This window comes from Sapajus apella, unplaced genomic scaffold, assembly GCF_009761245.1.
Source record: "Sapajus apella isolate SASKATOON/1434 unplaced genomic scaffold, GSC_monkey_1.0 scaffold16, whole genome shotgun sequence".
Lineage (NCBI taxonomy): Eukaryota > Metazoa > Chordata > Mammalia > Primates > Cebidae > Sapajus > Sapajus apella.
Window position 1 is genome coordinate 18,099,099 of NW_022436956.1, and position 18,612 is coordinate 18,117,710.

Sequence of the window (18,612 nt, forward strand, 5' to 3'; positions counted from 1 at the left end):
CGGAGTTTCGCTCTTGTTACCCAGGCTGGAGTGCAATGGCGCAATCTCGGCTCACCGCAACCTCCGCCTCCTGGGTTCAGGCAATTCTCCTGCCTCAGCCTCCTGAGTAGCTGGGACTACAGACACGCGGCACCATGCCCAGCTAATTTTTTGTAGTTTTAGTAGAGACGGGGTTTCACCATGTTGACCAGGATGGTCTCGATCTCTTGACCTCGTGATCCACCCGCCTCGGCCTCCCAAAGTGCTGGGATTACAGACTTGAGCCACCGCGCCCGGCCTTATGATACAGATTTAATTATTATTAATATTTTTGAGATGGAGCCTTGCTCTGTCACCCAGGCTGGAGTGACATATTTCACCATATTGCCCAGGCTGGTCTGGAACTCCTGAGCTCAGGCAGTCCTCCTACCTTGGCTTCCCGAAGTACTAGGATTACAGGTGTTGGCCACTGCGCCCGGTCCCAAAGCCTGTGTTCTGAATGGGCAAAATGTTTGGGAGACCCAGAAACATTTTTACAGATAGTAAAAATCTTGAGTTTAGCTGTACCTTAAAGGAGTAGTAGAATTTATTTTATTTTATGTTTTTGAGATGAAGGCTCGCTCTGTCATCCAGGCTGGAGTGCAGTGGCTTGATCTCGGCTCACTGCAACCTCTGCCTCCCGGGTTCAAGCAATTCTCCTGCCTCAGACTCCTGAGTAGCTGGGATTATAGGCATGCGCCACCACACTCAGCTAATTTTTTGTATTTTTAGAGACGGGGTTTGACATGTCAGCCAGGATGGTCTTGATCTCCTGACCTTGTGATCCACCTGCCTCAGCCTCCCGAAGTGCTGGGATTATAGGCACGAGCCACGGTGCCCATCCAGGAGTAGTAGAATTTTAAGTAACAGATGGGTGAGCTTCCGGGGTATTCCAAACACAAGGAAAAGCTGAGTGAAGTTAAGGAGTAAGTATGAAACATAACAAAAGTTAAGGAATAAATCTACAACCTGTAGTAGTCCTGGGTGGGGAAAGGTGGGTGGGAAAGTAAATGAAAACTGAGAAGCTGAAAAAGTAGTTTGAGGCCAGGAGAAAGTTTGAATATCCCGCTCTGAGAGTTTAGATTCTACCAAACAATGTAACCATAATACTTGGTGCTTGGAAGTTATCAGAAAAAAATCTTAGGGAACTCAAAGCTGTTACTAAAGTTGGTATGAACTGTAAGAGTACTCTGGTTTCCAATCCAGCTTTGGTGAAAACTGGCTCAACTGTCTAGGGGATTTAGAACTGGGTGGGATGCTCTCTCTACATGGCTCAAATCCTATTACCTTACCTCATCATATCCTGCCCACTCCTCTTTTTTTGTTTTAAGAGATGGTATCTCTAGCCAGGCACCGTGGCTCACGCCTGTAATCCTAGCACTTCGGAAGGCTGAGGTGGGCGGTTTGCCTGAGCTCAATACTTCCAGACCAGCCTGGGCAACACAGTGAAACCGTATCTCTATTAAAATACAAAAAATTACCCAGGCATGATGGTGCACACCTGTAGTCCCAGCTACTCAGGAGGCTGAGGTGGGAGAATCACTTGAACCCAGGAGTCAGAGGTTGCAGTGAGCCGAGATTGCACCACTGCACTCTAGCATGGGTGGCAGAGTGAGACTCCATATTCAAAAAAAAAAAAAAGGTGGTGTCTCGTTACCCAGGCTAGAGTGCAGTACAGTGGCTATTCAGAGGCGCAATCACAGCATACGACAGCTCTGAACTCCTGAGCTCAAGCAGTCCTCCTGTGTCAGCTACCCAAGTAGCTGGGAGCATAGCTATGCACCGCTCTTCTGGCGCCTGCCCTTATTTTTAACTTAAAATTTAACTAAGTGTGGCCAGGCATGGTGGCTCATGCCTGTAATCCCAGCATTTTGGGAGGCCAGGATATATTCAACTATATACATGTTTAGTAAACCAATTCAAAACATTTAAATAACTTTCGGGACAGGCGCAATGGCTCATGCCTGTAATCCCAGCACTTTAGAAGGCTGAGGTGGATGAATCACCTGATGTCAGGAGTTTGGGACCAGTCTGGCCAACATGATGAAACCCGTCTCTACTAAAAATACAAAAATTAGCCAGACATGGTGGTGTGCACCTGCAATCCTGGGAGGTGGAGGCTGTAGTGAACCGAGAATGCGCCATTGCACTCCAACCTGGGCGACAAGAGTGAAACTCCATCTTGAAACAAACAAAACATAACTTTCGCCGGGCGCAGTGGCTCACGCCTGTAATCCCAGCACTTTGGGAGGCCGAGGCGGGTGGATCATGAGGTCAAGAGATCGAGACCATCCTGGTCAACATGGTGAAACCCCGTCTCTACTAAAACTACAAAAAATTAGCTGGGCATGGTGGCACGTGCCTGTAGTCCCAGCTGCTCAGGAGGCTGAGGCAGGAGAATTGCCTGAACCCAGGAGGCGGAGGTTGCGGTGAGCCAAGATCGCGCCATTGCACTCCAGCCTGGGTAACAAGAGCGAAACTCTGTCTCAAAAAAAACAAAAAAACAAAACATAACTTTCTTTTAACTCTGAAGTTAATCTATTTTCACAGCGCTAATTCTATTCTCAATCATTCATAATCTTCTGAAAGTGATTTGGAAATCAGGACGTTATTGTTTACTGGCTTTTGGCATTTACAGGGAGGATGTACCAGGCTCTAATCTAGGTCCCTTTACATATTAATTAGTTTATTTTATTATTATTTTTTTTTTTGAGATGGAGTTTTGCTCCTTTTGCCTAGGCTGGAATGCAGTGGCTCAATCTCGGCTCACTGAAACCTCTGCCTCCCAGATTCAAGCAATTTTCCTGCCTCAGCTTCCCAAGTAGCTGGGATTATAGGCACTCGCCACCACACCTGGCTAATTTTTGTATTTTTAGTAGAGATGGGGTTTCATCATGTTGACCAGGCTGGTCACGAACTCCTGACCTCAGGTGATCCACCTGTCTCGGCCTCCCAAAGTGCTGGGATTACAGGTGTGAGCCACCGCCCGGCCCCCTTTACATATTTATAAGTTAATTCTCCTAACGACCTCATTAGGTAAGAGTAATTTTCCAGAGAATATGACAGACTGGCTCTTAAATGTGCCAAGTGAATGAAATTAATTTTTAGATAAAAATAAGTGGAAATAACTTCATCCTTAAAAAAAAAATTTAAACAAAAAAACAGGTGTGGTGGTATATACCTGTAATCCCAGCTACTCAGGAAGATGAGGTGGGAAGATAGCTTGAACCCAGGAGTTGGAGGCTGCAGGAAGATATGATTGCACCACTGTACTCCAGCCTGGGCAACAGAGCAAGACTCTGTTTAAAAAAAAAAAAAAAAAAAAAGGCGGGTGCATTGGCAGTTTGGGAGGCTGAGGCAGGTGGATCATCTGAGGTCAGGAGTTCGAGACCAGCCTGGCCAACATGGTGAAACCCCATCTCTACTAAAAATACAAACAATTAGCTGGGCATGATGGCACATGCCTATGATCCCAGCTACTTGGTTAGGCTGAGGCAGGTGAATCAGTTGAACTCTGGAGGCGGAGGTTGCAATGAGCTGAGATCATGCCACTGTACTCCAGCCTGCGCAATAGAGCCAGACTCTCTCTCAAAAAAAAAAAAAGTAAACACACAAACAAATACACAAAATCAGCATGGACTGTTACTTAAGCCTAAAGCACAATAGCAAGCCTACCCCAGTGTACTTTCTATTTGGCTATAAAGAAATCTAGCTTCCTGGAGCCAGCTTCCATTCGGATTCCAGCTTTCTGTTTCCTATACTGGTTTACGGGTTTCAATGGCCTACAGTTTAAATAGAAAGGACTAGAAAGCTTTAGCAGAACAGGAAAGGGAGTATTCGTTGAGCACCATGTAGTTTAGGACTTCAACCAGAAGGTGTCTCTGCAGCCAAGGGATAGGATTCTGTTTGGCGTCAAGAAGCAGATTAGATTTTCTAGTTTGAGAAAAATTGTGGCAGAAATGAAGCAAAAGGTAGGTCATCTTCCTACAGAAACCAATCCCAACAGTATAAATTTTTCTTAGCCAACAGCAGAAAAGGCTGGTAGAAAACCTAAGCAAAACCCACTTTTTTTTTTGAGACAGGGTTTCACTCTGTTGCCCAGGCTGGAGTGCAGTGGTGTGGTCATGGCTCACAGCAGTTTGACCTCCTGGAGTCAAGTGATTCTCCCACTTTAGCCTCCCAAGTAGCTGGGCCACAGGTATGCACCATGATGCCTGGCTAATTTTTAAATTTTTTGTAGAGATGGGGGTCTCGCTATGTTGCCCAGGCTGGTCTTGAACTCCTGGGCTCATGGAATCCTTTTACCTCGGTCTCACAAAGTGTTGGGATTACAGGAGTGAGTCACGCCCAAAACCCACCTTAATGCAAGGAAGCTTCTTTAAAAGCAGAGCATCTGTCCTGTCACTTAAAACACTAAAGGATGTGTGAAGGTGAGCTTTGAAAGATGAGAGGCTCTTCCCAAGCAGGTGCTGCAGAAGAGTCGGCTCTTCAGTCAGAAGAGATGTGCAGATGAAGGGAAAGAAGAAAAATAAAGTTTTGTAAGCATAGAGCCAGGGAAATAAGGAAAATTTTCACCCTAGGTAGACCTTTGAAGTATGCCTTTATTTTCCGTGAAACATGGTGACTTTCTAGAATCTTAGGTACACTTTGATTTCAGGAGAAAGAAAGGGATCCAAATATGCCAATATCTTAATATTTGTTGAGTATCATACTTTTTACTTAGGAGAAATAAGTAAATTATGAGACAAAAATTAGTAGCATAGAGAGTTGATCACAGGGTAATAAGGGATCGTCCACCTTAAGAAGCACACTTTTATTAAAAATGTTGTCCTGGCCAGGTGCAGTGGCTCTCGCCTGTAATCCTAGCACTTTGGGAAGCTGAGGTGAGTGGATCACCTGAGGTCAGAAGTTCCAGACCAGCCTGGCCAATATGGTGAAACCCTGTCACTGCTAAAAATAAAAAAAATTAGCTGGGTGTGGTGAAGGCACCTGTAATCCCAGCTACTCGGGAGGCGGAGGCAGGAGGATTGTTTGAACCCGGGAGGGAGAGGTTGCAGTGAGCCGAGATCCCACCACTGCACTCCAGCCTGGGTGACAGAATGTGACTCCATCTCAAAAAAAAAAAAAAATAAAATAGAATAAAAATAAAAAAATAAAAAAAAGTTGTCCTGGGTGAATGTTTTTTCTTTACTAAATGTATTTTGCCATTGACTTTTCTTATAAAACCAAAGGTATATTTGCCTAAGGAAGACATTGATCCCAAATGATAATATAGTCACATCTAAGGTTGAAGAAGACCTTTAAAAAATTATACTTAGCCAGTTCAGTGGCTCACACCTGTAATCCCAACACTTTGGGAAGCTGAGGCAGGAGGATTGTTTGAGGACAGCAGTATGATACTGGCCTGGGCAACATGGCAAGACCTTGTCTATACCAAGAAATTAAAAGATTAGCCAGGCGTGGTGGTGTATACATGTAGTCCCAGCTACTTGGGAGGCTGAGGCAGGAGGATCACTTGATTCCAAGAAGTTGAGGCTGCAGTGAGCTATGATAGCGCCACTGCACTCCAGCCCGAAGATGTTTTGGATTATTCAAAGGGTAATTAATAATAATCAAAAATGTTTCAACCATATCCTAGAACATGTGCAAAGTAATAAGAGCAATTTTTATGTTTTGTATCTGGGCTTGAATGGCTACATTAGAAAATGTGGACAGATTGAACAGAAAGTCATTGGCTGAAAGCTTAGTTAGCTTCTCTTACACCCCCTCCCCAAGATATTTTGTTTCTTTCTTTTCTTTTTTTTTTGAGATGGAGTCTCACTCTCCCCCAGGCTGGAGTGCAGTGGCACAATCTCGGCTCATTGTAACCTCTGCCTCCTGGGTTCAAGCAATTCTCTGCCTCATCCTCCTGAGTAGCTGGGATTACAGGTGCCCACCACCACACTGGGCTAATTTTTTTGTATTTTTAGTAGAGATGGAGTTTCACCATGTTGGCCAGGCTGGTATTGAACTCCTGACTTCGTGATTCACCCGCCTCAGCCTTCCAAAGTGCTGGGATTGCAGGCATGAGCCACCACTCCTGCCCCCCAAGATATTTTCTAGCAGGAGACTAAGTAGTTATCCTTGACTGCTCAGACCTGTTTCAGATGCCCAGGAGAAATTGAGATGTGACCAGGTGGGTCTGGGATAGAGGAGGAAGAAAGGCAAAAGCCACATAGCTGAGGTGGTGATGCAGAAAACAGTCTTTTCAAAAATTATTATTTTTTGAGATAGAGTCTCGCTTAGTCACCCAGGCTGAAGTGCAGTGGCGCGATCTCAGCTCACTGCAACCTCTGCCTCGCAGGTCTGAGCCATTCTCCTGCCTCAGCCTCTTGAGTAGCTGGGACTACAGGCGCCTGCCACCACACACAGCAAATTTTTGTATTTTCATAGAGACAGGGTTTCACCATGTTAGCCAGGCTGGTCTCGAACTCCTGATCTCAAATGATCCACTCCCTTCAGCCTCCCAAAGTGCTAGGATTATAGGTGTGAGCCACTGCGCCTAGCCAGAACACAATCTTAACAGAGAGAAGGTGTGCATTCGGCTCACCCAGAGAATCAGGGCATTTGGAGTGTTTAATGTGTGTCCAACGGTGCCTTGATTCCTATGTGATGGCAGAATTTATAATCAGCTAGTAATTTCCTCATTTTGGGAATTTGTGGCATGTAAATTTACTATGATGTTGTCTTTTGGCATACGGAATTTCTGAATAATGCATCTGTTTCAACAATGCATGTATAAATTCAGTTTTTTTTTGCCAGGTGTGGTGGCTCATGCTTGTAATCCCAGCACTTTGGGAGGCTGCGGCGGGCGGATCATGAGGTCAGGAGTTCGAGACCAGCCTGATAAACATGGAGAAACCCTGTCTCTACTAAAAATACAAAAATTAGCTGGTTGTGGTAGCGCACGCCTGTAATCCCAGATACTCAGGAGGTTGAGGCAAGAGAATTGCTTGATTCCAGGAGGCGGAGGTTGCAGTAAGCCGAGATTGTTTCATTTCACTCCAGCCTGGGCGACAGAGCAAGATTCGGTCTGAAAACAACAACAACAACAACAACAACAACAACAAAAAACCCCAGCCTTTTTTATTTTCCAGGGTAGTAATGAGTGGGACCAATATAAAGTGCAAAGCCTGGCTTATTTCAAGTCCTCACGGCTCTGAGAGTCTACGGAGCAACATTGTGAGGCTGCAATTTTCTTTCAGGTTGCTGGTAAACTGTCCCATGGCCAGGCTAAGTGTTGTTGTTTTTTTTTAAATCATTGAAGAGTTATGTGTGACATCTTACTGTTTGTATCACTTTCAGGTCAGACCTTAGGTCCTCAGACGTTCTGTATCACTTCTGAAAGTTTCCAAGTTCCTATCATTATCATCAAGAATAACTCGGTCTGCCCTTTTCAAATTCTGGAAACAAGACACAATGACATTACATAGGAAAACGTCTCATTTTCCTCTTTGAATCTATCTTTTGCTTTTTCACAAAAGAGTGAGTTGGTCATGATGGCCGATCGTGAGCTGGGTGAAGGCTATATCTCTCTGCCTTTGTCTTCTGATACAGGGGCTCTGAGAATTCCACCTCCCAGCTATTCCTCTGAGTCTGCTTCAGGAGAGGAACACAACGCTTATAGGCGTGTGTGTGTGTGTGTGTGTGTGTGTGTGTGTGTGTGTGTGTTTAATTGAGATGGGGTTTCGCCATGTTGGCCAGGATGGTTTTGAACCCCTGACCTCAGGTGATCCACCCACCTCAGCCTCCCAAAGTGCTGGGATTACAGGCATGAGCCACCATGCCTGGCCCTGTTTTTTTTTTTTTTTTTGATTGGAGTTTTCTCTGTGTTGCCCAGGCTGAAGTGCAGTGGTGCCATCTTGGCTTACTGCAACCTTTGACTCCTGGGTTCAAGCAATTCTTGTGCCTCAGCCTCCCAAGTAGCTGCAATTACAGGAATGTACCACCAAATCTGGCTAATTTTAAAATATTTTTAGTAGAGATGGGGTTTTGCCATGTTGGCCAGCCTGGTCCCTGACTCTTGGCCTCAAGTGATCCACCCACCTCATCTTCCCAAAGTGCTGGGATTACAGGTGTGAGCCATGGTGCCTGGCCATGCCTGTATTCTTTTTATTTTGAGATGGGGTCTCGCTCTGTAGCCCAGGCTGGAGTGCAGTGGCACAATCTCGGCTCACTGCAACCTCCACCTCCCGGGTCCTGGTTCAAGCAATTCCTGGGATTACAGAAACACACCACCATGCCCAGCTAATTTTTGTATTTTAAGTAGAGACGGGGTTTCACATGTCGGCCAGGCTGGTCTTAAACTCCTGACCTCGGTATCTGCCCGCCTTGGCCTCTCAAAGTACTGGGATTATAGGCATGAGCCACGGTGCCTGGCCAGGCCTGTATTCTTAAGGGCCAGCAACACATCTACACAATAAGCCCTGATTCTCTTCTTGGTGCTGTTTATAAGAGCAGCTATCCCAGGTACTTCATTCAGTCATACTATCTTGTCTTTATTCCTGTGGTTCTGCTGCCTACTCTGTCCTGTTTTCAAGATCTCTCAAAATACTCTTCTTCCTTGGGTCTAAATTGACCCCAGTCACCCTGGACAAAATGGAGGGACCACTTTTTCTACTGGCCCCTACCTTGACAGGGATTATAATACAATGGGGAAGATCCTAGGTTTTAATCCCAGTTTTAAAACATAGTTCACTTTCTAGCTGTATGACTTTGGCTAATTCCCTTAATCCCTACATGCCTCATTTTCCTTATCTGGAAAATAGGGGTATAATACAAACCATCTTATTAGGTTGTTGTGAGGATTAAGTGAGTTCACTTAGGTACACTGTTTAGCATAATGCCTGGCAAATTGTTACTGTTATTTACCCTGAGTTTCTCTCAGAACCGAACTCAGTTCTTGGTACTTAATAAATCCTTATTAAACATAAACATCTAAACTATTTTCCATTTTGCCTTATGATCTCCTTCAATAACTTCCTTCTCTAATATTCTGTATTCTTCGTGCCAAAGAAGGCTACTCTTCAAGGAGATCTCCAGCAAGTCTACTGAAGTCTCAATCAGAAACACCATCTAGTGACCTCAATCTATTTTTTTAATTTTAATTTTAATTTTTATAAAAGAGACGGGGTCTCACTATGTTGCCCAGGCTGGAGTGCAGTTGCTATTCACAGGCGTAATCCCACTACTGATCAGCACGGGAGTTTTGACCTGCTCCTTTTCCGACCTGGGCCGGTTCACCCCTCCTTAGGCAACCTGGTGGTCCCCCACTCCCAGGAGGTCACCATACCGATGCCGAACTTAGTGCGGATACCCAGTCGGTATAGCGCACTATGGCCTAGACCTCCTGGGCTCAAGCGATCCTCCCCCCTCAGCCTCCCGAGTAGCTGGGACTACAGGCACGCGCCACTGCGCCTGGCTGACCTCAATCTATATAGGAAAGGAGCATAAGTGACACAACACACAGCACACAGTATATGTTCTGGTCATTTTGGAGAGACGAGTCATCTGCTTCTTGTCTTTGAAAATTAGAACAATGCTCCATTTTCTAGGTCCTCCCCAGCTTTGTTTTTCTTTTTGAAACTCTTGAGAGAGCAGGAAAAGTTGTGATATTGGATGTTTGAATTATCTCCATTAGTGGAGGACACTCTGTGAACACACAGTCACCAGTGAGAAATGGTTTCAGTGCCGCTCCTGCAGCTTCCACAGTGAAATATTTTTTTCTTTGGTTTACCAGCCAGCTATAGTTTCTGTTGAGACACCCAGGGAGATGATAAAATGCAGCCGTAGCCGGGCGTGGTGGCTGACACCTGTAATCCCAGCACTTTGGGAGGTTGAGGCAGACAGATCACGAGGTCAGGAGTTCAAAACCAGCCTGGCCAACATACTGAAACCCTGTCTCGATAAAAACACAAAAATTAGCTAGGTGGGGTGGCTGGCTCCTGTGGTCCTAGCTACTCCGGAGGCTGAGGCAGGAGAATTGCTTGAACCTGGGAGGTGGATGTTGTGGTGAGCCTTGGTTGCGCCACTGTACTCCAGCCTGGGCAACAGAGCAAAAACCAAAAAAACCTGGAGCTGTGCAGCTCAGCACCAAAGTTATAGTCCCTGCCAGAGGCAGGTGAGGGCCATGAAGTGATAGGAGAGGCAGGTCACACCCCATCATTTATCTGGGATGGAATGAGCTCAATAGATGTCAGGGCTTAACCAATGCAAGAAGCCAAGGCCCACTTCATTCTTATCCTTCTTTGCTAATAAGGGAGCCAATTAGTGTTAACTGTGTTGGCAATTTGGAACAGCACCAGGGAATTGATCCAAGACCATTGTGGGATGACCCCTCTGTCCCATCTTAAGTCCCAGCTATTACTCATGGCTGGATAGGGAATCGAAGCACCAGGAAATGTTCTTTGGTCAGAGAGTAAACCTGAATTCTCCTTTTCACACATTTACAGTGCCCTGGGTGTCAGTTTTTAATACTGTGCACGTAGTGACCTGACAATACAGTTCTACCATTGACAGAGACATAGATATGGATGAATCAGGACTAGTCCGAGGAATACATTTTAACACTGGAGTATTCACAGTCTTCCCTTCTTTCCACCCAACCTGCCAAAGACTATTTTGTTGACAGTCTGATTTCCTACCTCCTACCCTCACCTAAAGCAGCTAAGTTAATCTCTTTAATAAAGGAAAGGGGAGGGCCGGGCACGGTGGCTCACGCTTGTAATCCAAGCACTTTGGAGGCCAAGGCGGGTGGATCACTTGAGGTCGGGAGTGCAAGACCAGCGTGACCAACATGTTGAAACCCCGTCTTTAAAAAAAAATAAAAATAAAAAAAAGGGAAAGGGAGAGAAGAGGAGGAAGTCTGGGAGCTATGAAGGATGCCAGGTAATAGAGAAGAGAAGAAAAAGGGATATGAAATTGCTGGAGTTACTAACTTTATGACCCTTAATGTTTTTGGAGAGTCACTAGGAAGGATGGAATTTTTATTATTCGCTTATTTATTTTGCTTAACTGACTATTCTTTAAACACGATGTGGTTCATTGGACATTGGACAATGTGCACCACTGCTTCATCAGGCTTATACAAGCAACAGAAATCGTATGTAGGCACTCTGACAGACATCCCTACAGAATTGTTCAGAGGCGGGGGTGGTAGGAAGGAAAATGACGTACCTTCTCTGGCTGTCACCCACCCAATGACTGGAATGCCTGTTTGGACTGGCTTCTCCGCCCTTGAACACGCAAGTCCTTTCCCCATTCTCCTATATTCGGTGACAATTAGGTTGATTGTACAGGGTGAGCTGGATTTTATAAGAGGGAGGAATTTTACTGAAGAATTCCCTTGCGTTGTTACCAACTTGGTTACAGTTGCTTAAAAAGTGTAGCTATTCCTGCCTTTGTGGCCTCAAGGGCTAAAGTGGGACAACGCTGGTATTTTTGGTGACGAGGAAACACTTTTTTTGTTAAGGGAGGTTGGGTGATCGTTGAACTGGGACAGAGGTCACAGTAGAGGTCACACTGGCGATTCCAGCGGCGGTGGGGGGCTGGCTGTGGGTCGGGGATCCTGCGCCCCCGACTCGGGAAAGGCGGCGGAGGCTTCGAGGTTGGGGGCCCACCGGAGGTTCCCACCGCCAGCTCCCGGAGGGGGGCACTCGGGAGCCAGCGCCTCAGGAACCCGGGCCCACGCGGGAAGGTCGAGCCCGCCGGTGAGGTCACGGTTGCCATGGTTCCGGGCAGTGACGCGCGTCGGCACGTGACCCGCGGTTGCCATGGCGGCGGGCGCCGGGCTGCGAGGGCGCCCCGCCTCCCCGAGTGACGTCCGCGGCCCCCCCTTTCCCGCCCCCCCTTGCCCCCTCCCCCGAGCCGGCTCCCCGCGGCCCCGGAGGTTTCACTGCACAACAAGATGGCGGCGGCGGCGGCGAGCGGAGCTGGCGGGGCTGCCGGGGCCGGGACGGGGGGAGCCGGGCCCGCGGGCCGCCTGCTGCCTCCGCCCGCGCCGGGGCCCCCGGCCGCCCCCGCTGCCGTGTCCCCCGCGGCCGGCCCGCCGCGTCCCCCAGCCCCGGCCTCCCGCGGACCCATGCCCGCCCGCATCGGATACTACGAGATCGACCGCACCATCGGCAAGGGCAACTTCGCGGTGGTCAAGCGGGCCACGCACCTCGTCACCAAGACCAAGGTACCGGCGCGGGGCCGGGCGGCCGTCGGAGCGTGGCGGGGCCGGGAGAGGTCCGCGCCCCCAGCCGGGGGGTCGGGACAGCGAGCGCGGCGCGTGGTGGGAGCGTTGGGGGCCGGGGAGGCGGGAGGGGGCCGGCCGCGGCGGGGCGGGCGCGGAGCTAGGGACGGACACCTGGGACCCGAGACGGCGGAACTCCACGCAGGGGGCCGGGGCCACAGAGCACCGGCCCTGGGAGCCCGGGAGCCGGGCGCGGGGAGGGTGCTCGGGGTTGAGGGCAGGGGGGTAAAGGGGGTGATCGGAAAGAAGGGGTCGGAACTCCCCGAGGGCGGGGAGACTGTAAAGCAAGAAGTCTCTGGAACCAGCAGCTAGGAAGTCCTAAGGGAATGAGGGCAGGGGCATACGAAATGTGGACCAGGAGGATGGGGGAAGACCAGGGTGAAGTGGCAGACCCGGGCTTGTGAGGGGACCCAGGACGGCTGGGGCACGACCTGGGGATGTGCACGGCTGCAGGGCGCTGGGAGGTCTCAGGATCCTGGTGCCTTAAGGCAAAGATAGGAATCCGCATTTGATCGTCTAAGACTGATAGATGGTGCGAAGGGGAGCCCGAGGAGAGACACGATTAGTGGAGGACACAGTGAGGAAAATGGGGAAATAGGGGGAAATTGCTTTGCTTGTCCACAGGAAGGGGCCCAGGGAATGGAGGAGTTGGACTGGGGGTGGGGGGGTGTCCCAGGTTTATAAGGGCACTAGGTAATCAGGGGTTAAACAATTTGGGGGAGCTGATTGCTGGTTATTTTTAGTTGTTGGAGGGTCGGGAATAGTGGGCTTTGTAGAACCCAGGGTGGGCTTTCACTGGTCGAGGGGGGAAGCTTGTGATTGAAGAACCCAGACACCGGGAGATTACACTCGTGGAGCCCTTAGGTTCTTAAAGGGATTTGAGGCACCGTAGGAGTGGGATTGGCCAAGGTCAATTAGGAAGCTATCCATGTATGCATGTAAAATTCTTTCTTTGAGGAAATATGGTAGCACTTTCATGTAGCCTTCATTGGGAGGATTGGAATCTGAGACATCAGGAGGAATCTTTTGGTTTTGGTGGAACCCGCAAAGCCCATTTTTACTCCAGAATTTTCTTTGCTCAATATCTCCCCTGAATGAATACTTTTAATGTATTCATTCATTATGTTTGAAACTGCAGCTTGTGTTTTCCCTCAACCTGAGGAATGAAGAACGCTTGCAGTTGCTGCAGCCTCTTACCAAAGCCACATCAGTCCCCTTCACCTCCTCAGCCTAGCCTCTGGTTATCATGACCTACCTTGTTTTTGCTTTTATGGCCGTGGCTGGTTTTCCGAAGTCAGTGACTTATCTAGGCCTTCTCTCCTGATAGCTTGCAACCTGAAGTTCCTTCCCCACCATCTTTCTGCCAAAGGCTGCAAGGGGCCCTTCTTACCAGTGTGTCAGGGTGGGTGGCTGTGGCGAATTGATTGGTCAGTTTCACTTCCTCTGGAGGGCCCTCTTCAGCCTTTTTTGCCCGTTTTTATCACAGGGCCTCAAGTCTGCAGGTCAGAGCTGGATGAGATACGAAAGTCCAGGGCTCCCTCAGACCCTAAGGGGAAGTCGGGGGAAGTCGATTGAGCCAAGACTGTGGTGTGCTTCCTTACTTGCCACCGGGCCCCTCACCGTGTTTCCAGTCTAGTTTACTATCAGCCAAGGCAAACTTCTATTTACAAACAATATGCCTTGTTCCTTGTTGTGCTGTTTCCTTTTTTTTTTCTCCTTATGTTCTGTGTAATCACTTTGGGCTCCTGTGGTTATTTTGCTCTGACCTCTGGGGGATAGTCTCTATGAACTTAATTGGTTGCCTGGTTTATGGTTTCATGATTTAAAGAATTTTGAATTTTCCAGCCCTTGGATACACCAAAATATTGATAAAATCTGTTACAGACAGGGTTGAATGTTTTTGTAAATGTAATTGCAAACAGTTGATTGTTGGCTTTAATCTAAAAGAGACATTTCTATCTTCAGTAGTCAGCAAAGCCGGTGCCTAATTATGGCTGGTCTGGCCGCTCTCTCATTGTCATGTGTGTGTGTGTATGTGTACGTGTGTTTTTCATAGTTTTTCTCTGAGACCTTGGTATCCCTTAGGACTGCAACATTTTAAACATTGGCGTGTTTACAAACGGGTGTCACTGTTTATGTTGGTTTTTATCTTTGATCATTTGTGGTGTGCAGTTATGCAATTCCCATGTATGGAAATATTCAAAGTCTTGAATGAGACTGAAATGGCTTGGACAATGAGTTGCATGTGTGAGGGAACCACACCAGCATTCATTTGTGTTTCTGTAACAGTGTGCAATTTCCTAGTTACAGTTACAAGTGCTGTATCTTTTGCTGCTTAAATTACTCGGACTACATGAGTGAAGCTTAATTCACAAGGAGTTGTCATGTGCTCTGGGTGAACCATGAGCATATCTTGGCTTGCTCCATGCTCCTCTGAATCCACTTTGGAAGGGTTTCTCAAATGCTGACAGCTTAGATGTGCCTAACAGCTGTTGACATACAGTATGATGGCCTATTAAGGTTATGGTTTGGTTATATAATGGTGGGGAAGGTACATAGGTATTACAAGTTGCTGAAACTGCTGCTTCAGTTAACCCAGGTTGATTTCTTTCTCCCCATGCACTGCAGCCTTTATCTTACTTCTGCAGAAGGGTCATTTGGAAACAGAGAGTTATTTTTTTCCCCATCTATTTCCAGAATGTATCATTTGTTGATTTGTTTTTTAGAGGTGTGTGATTTTTTTCCCCGCTTGTAGGAAATGGTCTGGGTGTTCTTATAAATAACAGACAGACAGAGGTAATTCAGATGATACTTGTGTTGGCTGAAGGAGGTTAGGTAATAGGTATTTTCTGAACATCAGAAATAATTATGATCCCCTCCCTTTTTTTTTAAACACATGTGACCCATTCCAAGGACTAAGAGACTAAAGTAAACCTCATTTATTGAGTAGGATACTGCACTCCATTCAATACTAAGTGGTTAAGCTGGCCCTTTCCCAAATTCTGTTAGCTCTCAAACCTTGTAGAGTGGGATCCTGGGATGAATAAAATCAGTAGAGAAAAGTGAAGCTTTTCCTATTTGGTTGTTGGTTACTTTTGCAGCACAGCATTCATGAGCTCAGACTTCATATTGGCAGCACTGCAGTGCTTAGAGCGGCACTGCAGAACAGTTACCAGGAGAGAATGTTCAGCTGTGACATACTTTGGTTAGTAGCTCACCCTGGCTGTCTTTGTCCTACCTGCTTTGATTTCCTTTTTTTGGAGGAGCCTTACTTAGCCTGAGGTTCTCTGGCTCTGTTTTTTTTGGTAGAAAACTATAAAGTATTAAAGATATTTTTAAAAAAGAATATTTTCTGCTCTCAAATTGCTGGTAGTCTGTTGCCTGTACCTAATTATACCTTCACTAGTTGGATGATGGGGAACAAAGAGTAGATAGATTTTGTATGCATTTTTTTTCCTTTTTTAAAATATTGGGGCAGGGTCCTACTCTGTCACCTAGGCTGGAGTGTAGTGACACTGTCAAACTTCACTGTAACCTCAAAGTCTCAGGCTCAAGAGATCCTCCCGCCTCAGCTTCCTAAGTAGCTGGGGCGACAGGCTTACACCACCACACCCAGTTGATTTAAAAATTTTTTTCTTGCGGCCGGGCACGGTGGCTCAAGCCTGTAATCCCAGCACTTTGGGAGGCCGAGGCGCGTGGATCACGAGGTCAAGAGATCGAGACCATCCTGGTCAACATGGTGAAACCCCGCCTCTACTAAAAATACAAAAAATTAGCTGGGCATGGTGGTGCGTGCCTGTAATCCCAGCTACTGAGGAGGCTGAGGCAGGAGAATTGCCTGAACCCAGGAGGCGGAGGTTGCGGTGAGCCGAGATCGCGCCATTGCACTCCAGCCTGGGTAACATGAGTGAAACTCCGTCTCAAAAAAAAAAAAAAAAAAATTTTTTTCTTGTAGAGATGGGGTCTCATTACATTGCCCAGGCTGGTCTTGAACTTCTGGACTCAAGCAATCCTCCTGCTTCAGCCTCCCAAAGTGCTGGGCTTACAGGCATGAATCTGTAACCCAAATGCGTGGCCAGTATGCATTTTTTAAGTATGCATGAATATAAAAGCCTGTGGTCAAATACTTTTAAACTAGGTTTCAACAAATATATATCACTTGCCTGTTACTGGTTTATTGTTAAGAGTTCCAGCTTTGGATAAAGCAACCTGAGTTTGAATCTCTTGCTGCTTTATAGTCAGGAATTCTTAGGTTGTGAGAGGTTATTTAACTTCTCTGTGCTTGGGTTTCCTAATCTGTAAAATGGGATAACAATAGAACTTACCTCACAAGTTTGGGTATTATGAAGATTAAAGAAGATAGTGTATGTAAACCTCTTGTCATCATTTTTATCAGGTGTTGTAGTAACATAATAATATTATGGACATAATAATAGTCCTCTTTTTTTTGGCTTTTCACCCCTTGGGCATAGTTCATGAATGCGTATGCCATTAGTTTTGTGTAGGTAGAGGCCATCCTTATGATACACTTTCATGGTTAAAAAAAAAGTTTGCTGGCCGGGCGTGGTGGCTCATGCCTGTAATCCAAGCACTTTGGAGGCCAAGGCTGGCAGATCACCTGAGGTCGGGAGTTCAAGACCAGCCTGACCAACATGGTGAAACCCTGTCTATTAAAAAAAAAAAGAAAAAGAAAAAGAAAGTTTGCTACTATTTCAGGTACCACTTTGAGGTAGTTGGATTTAATTCTTATGGGGTACAGGCTGGCTAATCTCATGAAATCAGCATTTTAAAATACACATTTTCATTAAACTTTTTTTTTTTTTAAACAGCAATGAGATTTATTTAATGAAAACTGTGACTAACACTGGCTTTTGCTTTGGGCTGCCTTGAATTTTCAGTGTGTTTTGTGTAATTTTGTTATGTTGATGATGGAATGGAGTTGAGTCCAGTATTTTCTCTAGAGGTTCACTTAAATTCAGTGGTGAGTATGTAGAAATGTTCCTGCAAGCTCAAGAGCACATTTGCTCTTGCGTGTACAGGCAAAGGCTTTAGAAGCCAAGGTCAGAATTCTTAACTTTAAATATTACACAGAGAAGACATTTTGCCCTATGACCCTATTCCAAATATTGACTAGCCAGGACACATCTGTGTGGTTTAGTGCAAACTCATTTCCATGAGGAGAACAAGGCAAAGTGGGCTAAAAGCATTATTTTCACCTCTAAAGAAGAGTTTAATGAAGCACATAAGATGATGCTTTCACCCATTAGAAAACTGAAAACAAGATTCATTGGTAAGTAAGAGAGAATCATGTCAAAAAGAAATTGAAAGCAAGATTTACATTAGATACATTTGAGGAAGATAGCCCCATCCCTAGGCAATCTAGAAGTGACTATTGAAAGATGACTGTGTTCACTTTGATACAGTGGTGATGGGGTTACTAAATGTTTTTGGAATTTTGTGAAAAGCTAAGACCGATTGAGACTAGTCCCTCCAGACTCAAAATACCAGTATTCCACTCTCAACATCAAAGATGTTTAACATTTTGACTTTGGTGCCAGCTCCCTAGAAAGTCATAGATCTCGCTCAAGCCAGAGGTGCCCAGACTAGTTACTTCTGTGCCAGAAGTGCTGTTTTCATTTTTCAGGCTTCAATCTGGCTAATGTTTTTTAGTTCATCACATAAAAGAGAACAAATGGATGCTTTGAAAAGAAAAAGAAATGCTTTCTACTCATCAGAGCCACTGTAACTGTAAAACAACACCTAAGACATCTGCACAGAGATGGAACCTTTCCCTTAATTATTTATTCATTCAGCACATTTATTGAATGCAGATTTTTTTTTGTCAGGTTCGATTCTAGGGTCTGGAGTGCACCAATGAACAAGGGAGACAAAAAGCATCTGCCTGTCTGGAGCTTACTTTCTAGTAGAAGGAGACAGACAAGAGACATGTAAAAAAATTAAAAATTTCGTACAGGTGTGAATACCAGGAAGAAAATAAATGGGCTGGAGAATGTCTGGGCAGGGCTGCTGCCTCAGATAGAGTGGTCAGGGAAGACCTTTCTTTCCAAGATGATATTTGAGCTGAGACCTGGGTGATGAGAAAAAACCTACCTGAGAAGATATGGAAGACAGAACATTCCATGCAGAAGGAATGGCACATGCAAAGGCCATGGGGCAGAAGTGAGCTTGGTTTGGCTGAAGATTAGACACAAGGTCATGATGCCATGGTACCGTAGCAAACAAGTGGGTGGGTGGGAAGGTATGAGGCCAGACATGTAGGAGGGGCCAGATCATATCTGGGTCTTTTTTTTTTTTTTTTT

General features: G+C 46.3%; 1 protein-coding gene and 1 long non-coding RNA gene across 8 annotated transcripts in view; both read left to right on the forward strand.

Moving 5' to 3' along the window:
- The first annotated feature begins 11,945 nt into the window (after window positions 1-11,945).
- The window catches only part of SIK3 (SIK family kinase 3), a 242,828-nt gene continuing 236,161 nt past the window's right edge, over window positions 11,946-18,612 (forward strand). For 5 of the 7 annotated variants that reach the window (XM_032285432.1, XM_032285431.1, XM_032285435.1 and 2 more), the window contains exon 1: window positions 11,946-12,235. In XM_032285432.1, coding sequence (XP_032141323.1) covers window positions 11,963-12,235 — 273 coding nt within the window. In that variant the 5' untranslated portion in view covers window positions 11,946-11,962. The remainder of the gene's footprint in view (window positions 12,236-18,612) is intronic. The other 2 variants (XM_032285434.1, XM_032285436.1) reach the window with 1 other exon arrangement.
- On the forward strand, window positions 16,258-18,178 carry LOC116556236. Its single transcript, XR_004270896.1, has 2 exons — window positions 16,258-16,840; window positions 16,993-18,178. It is a non-coding gene; the product is annotated as an uncharacterized LOC116556236 (long non-coding RNA).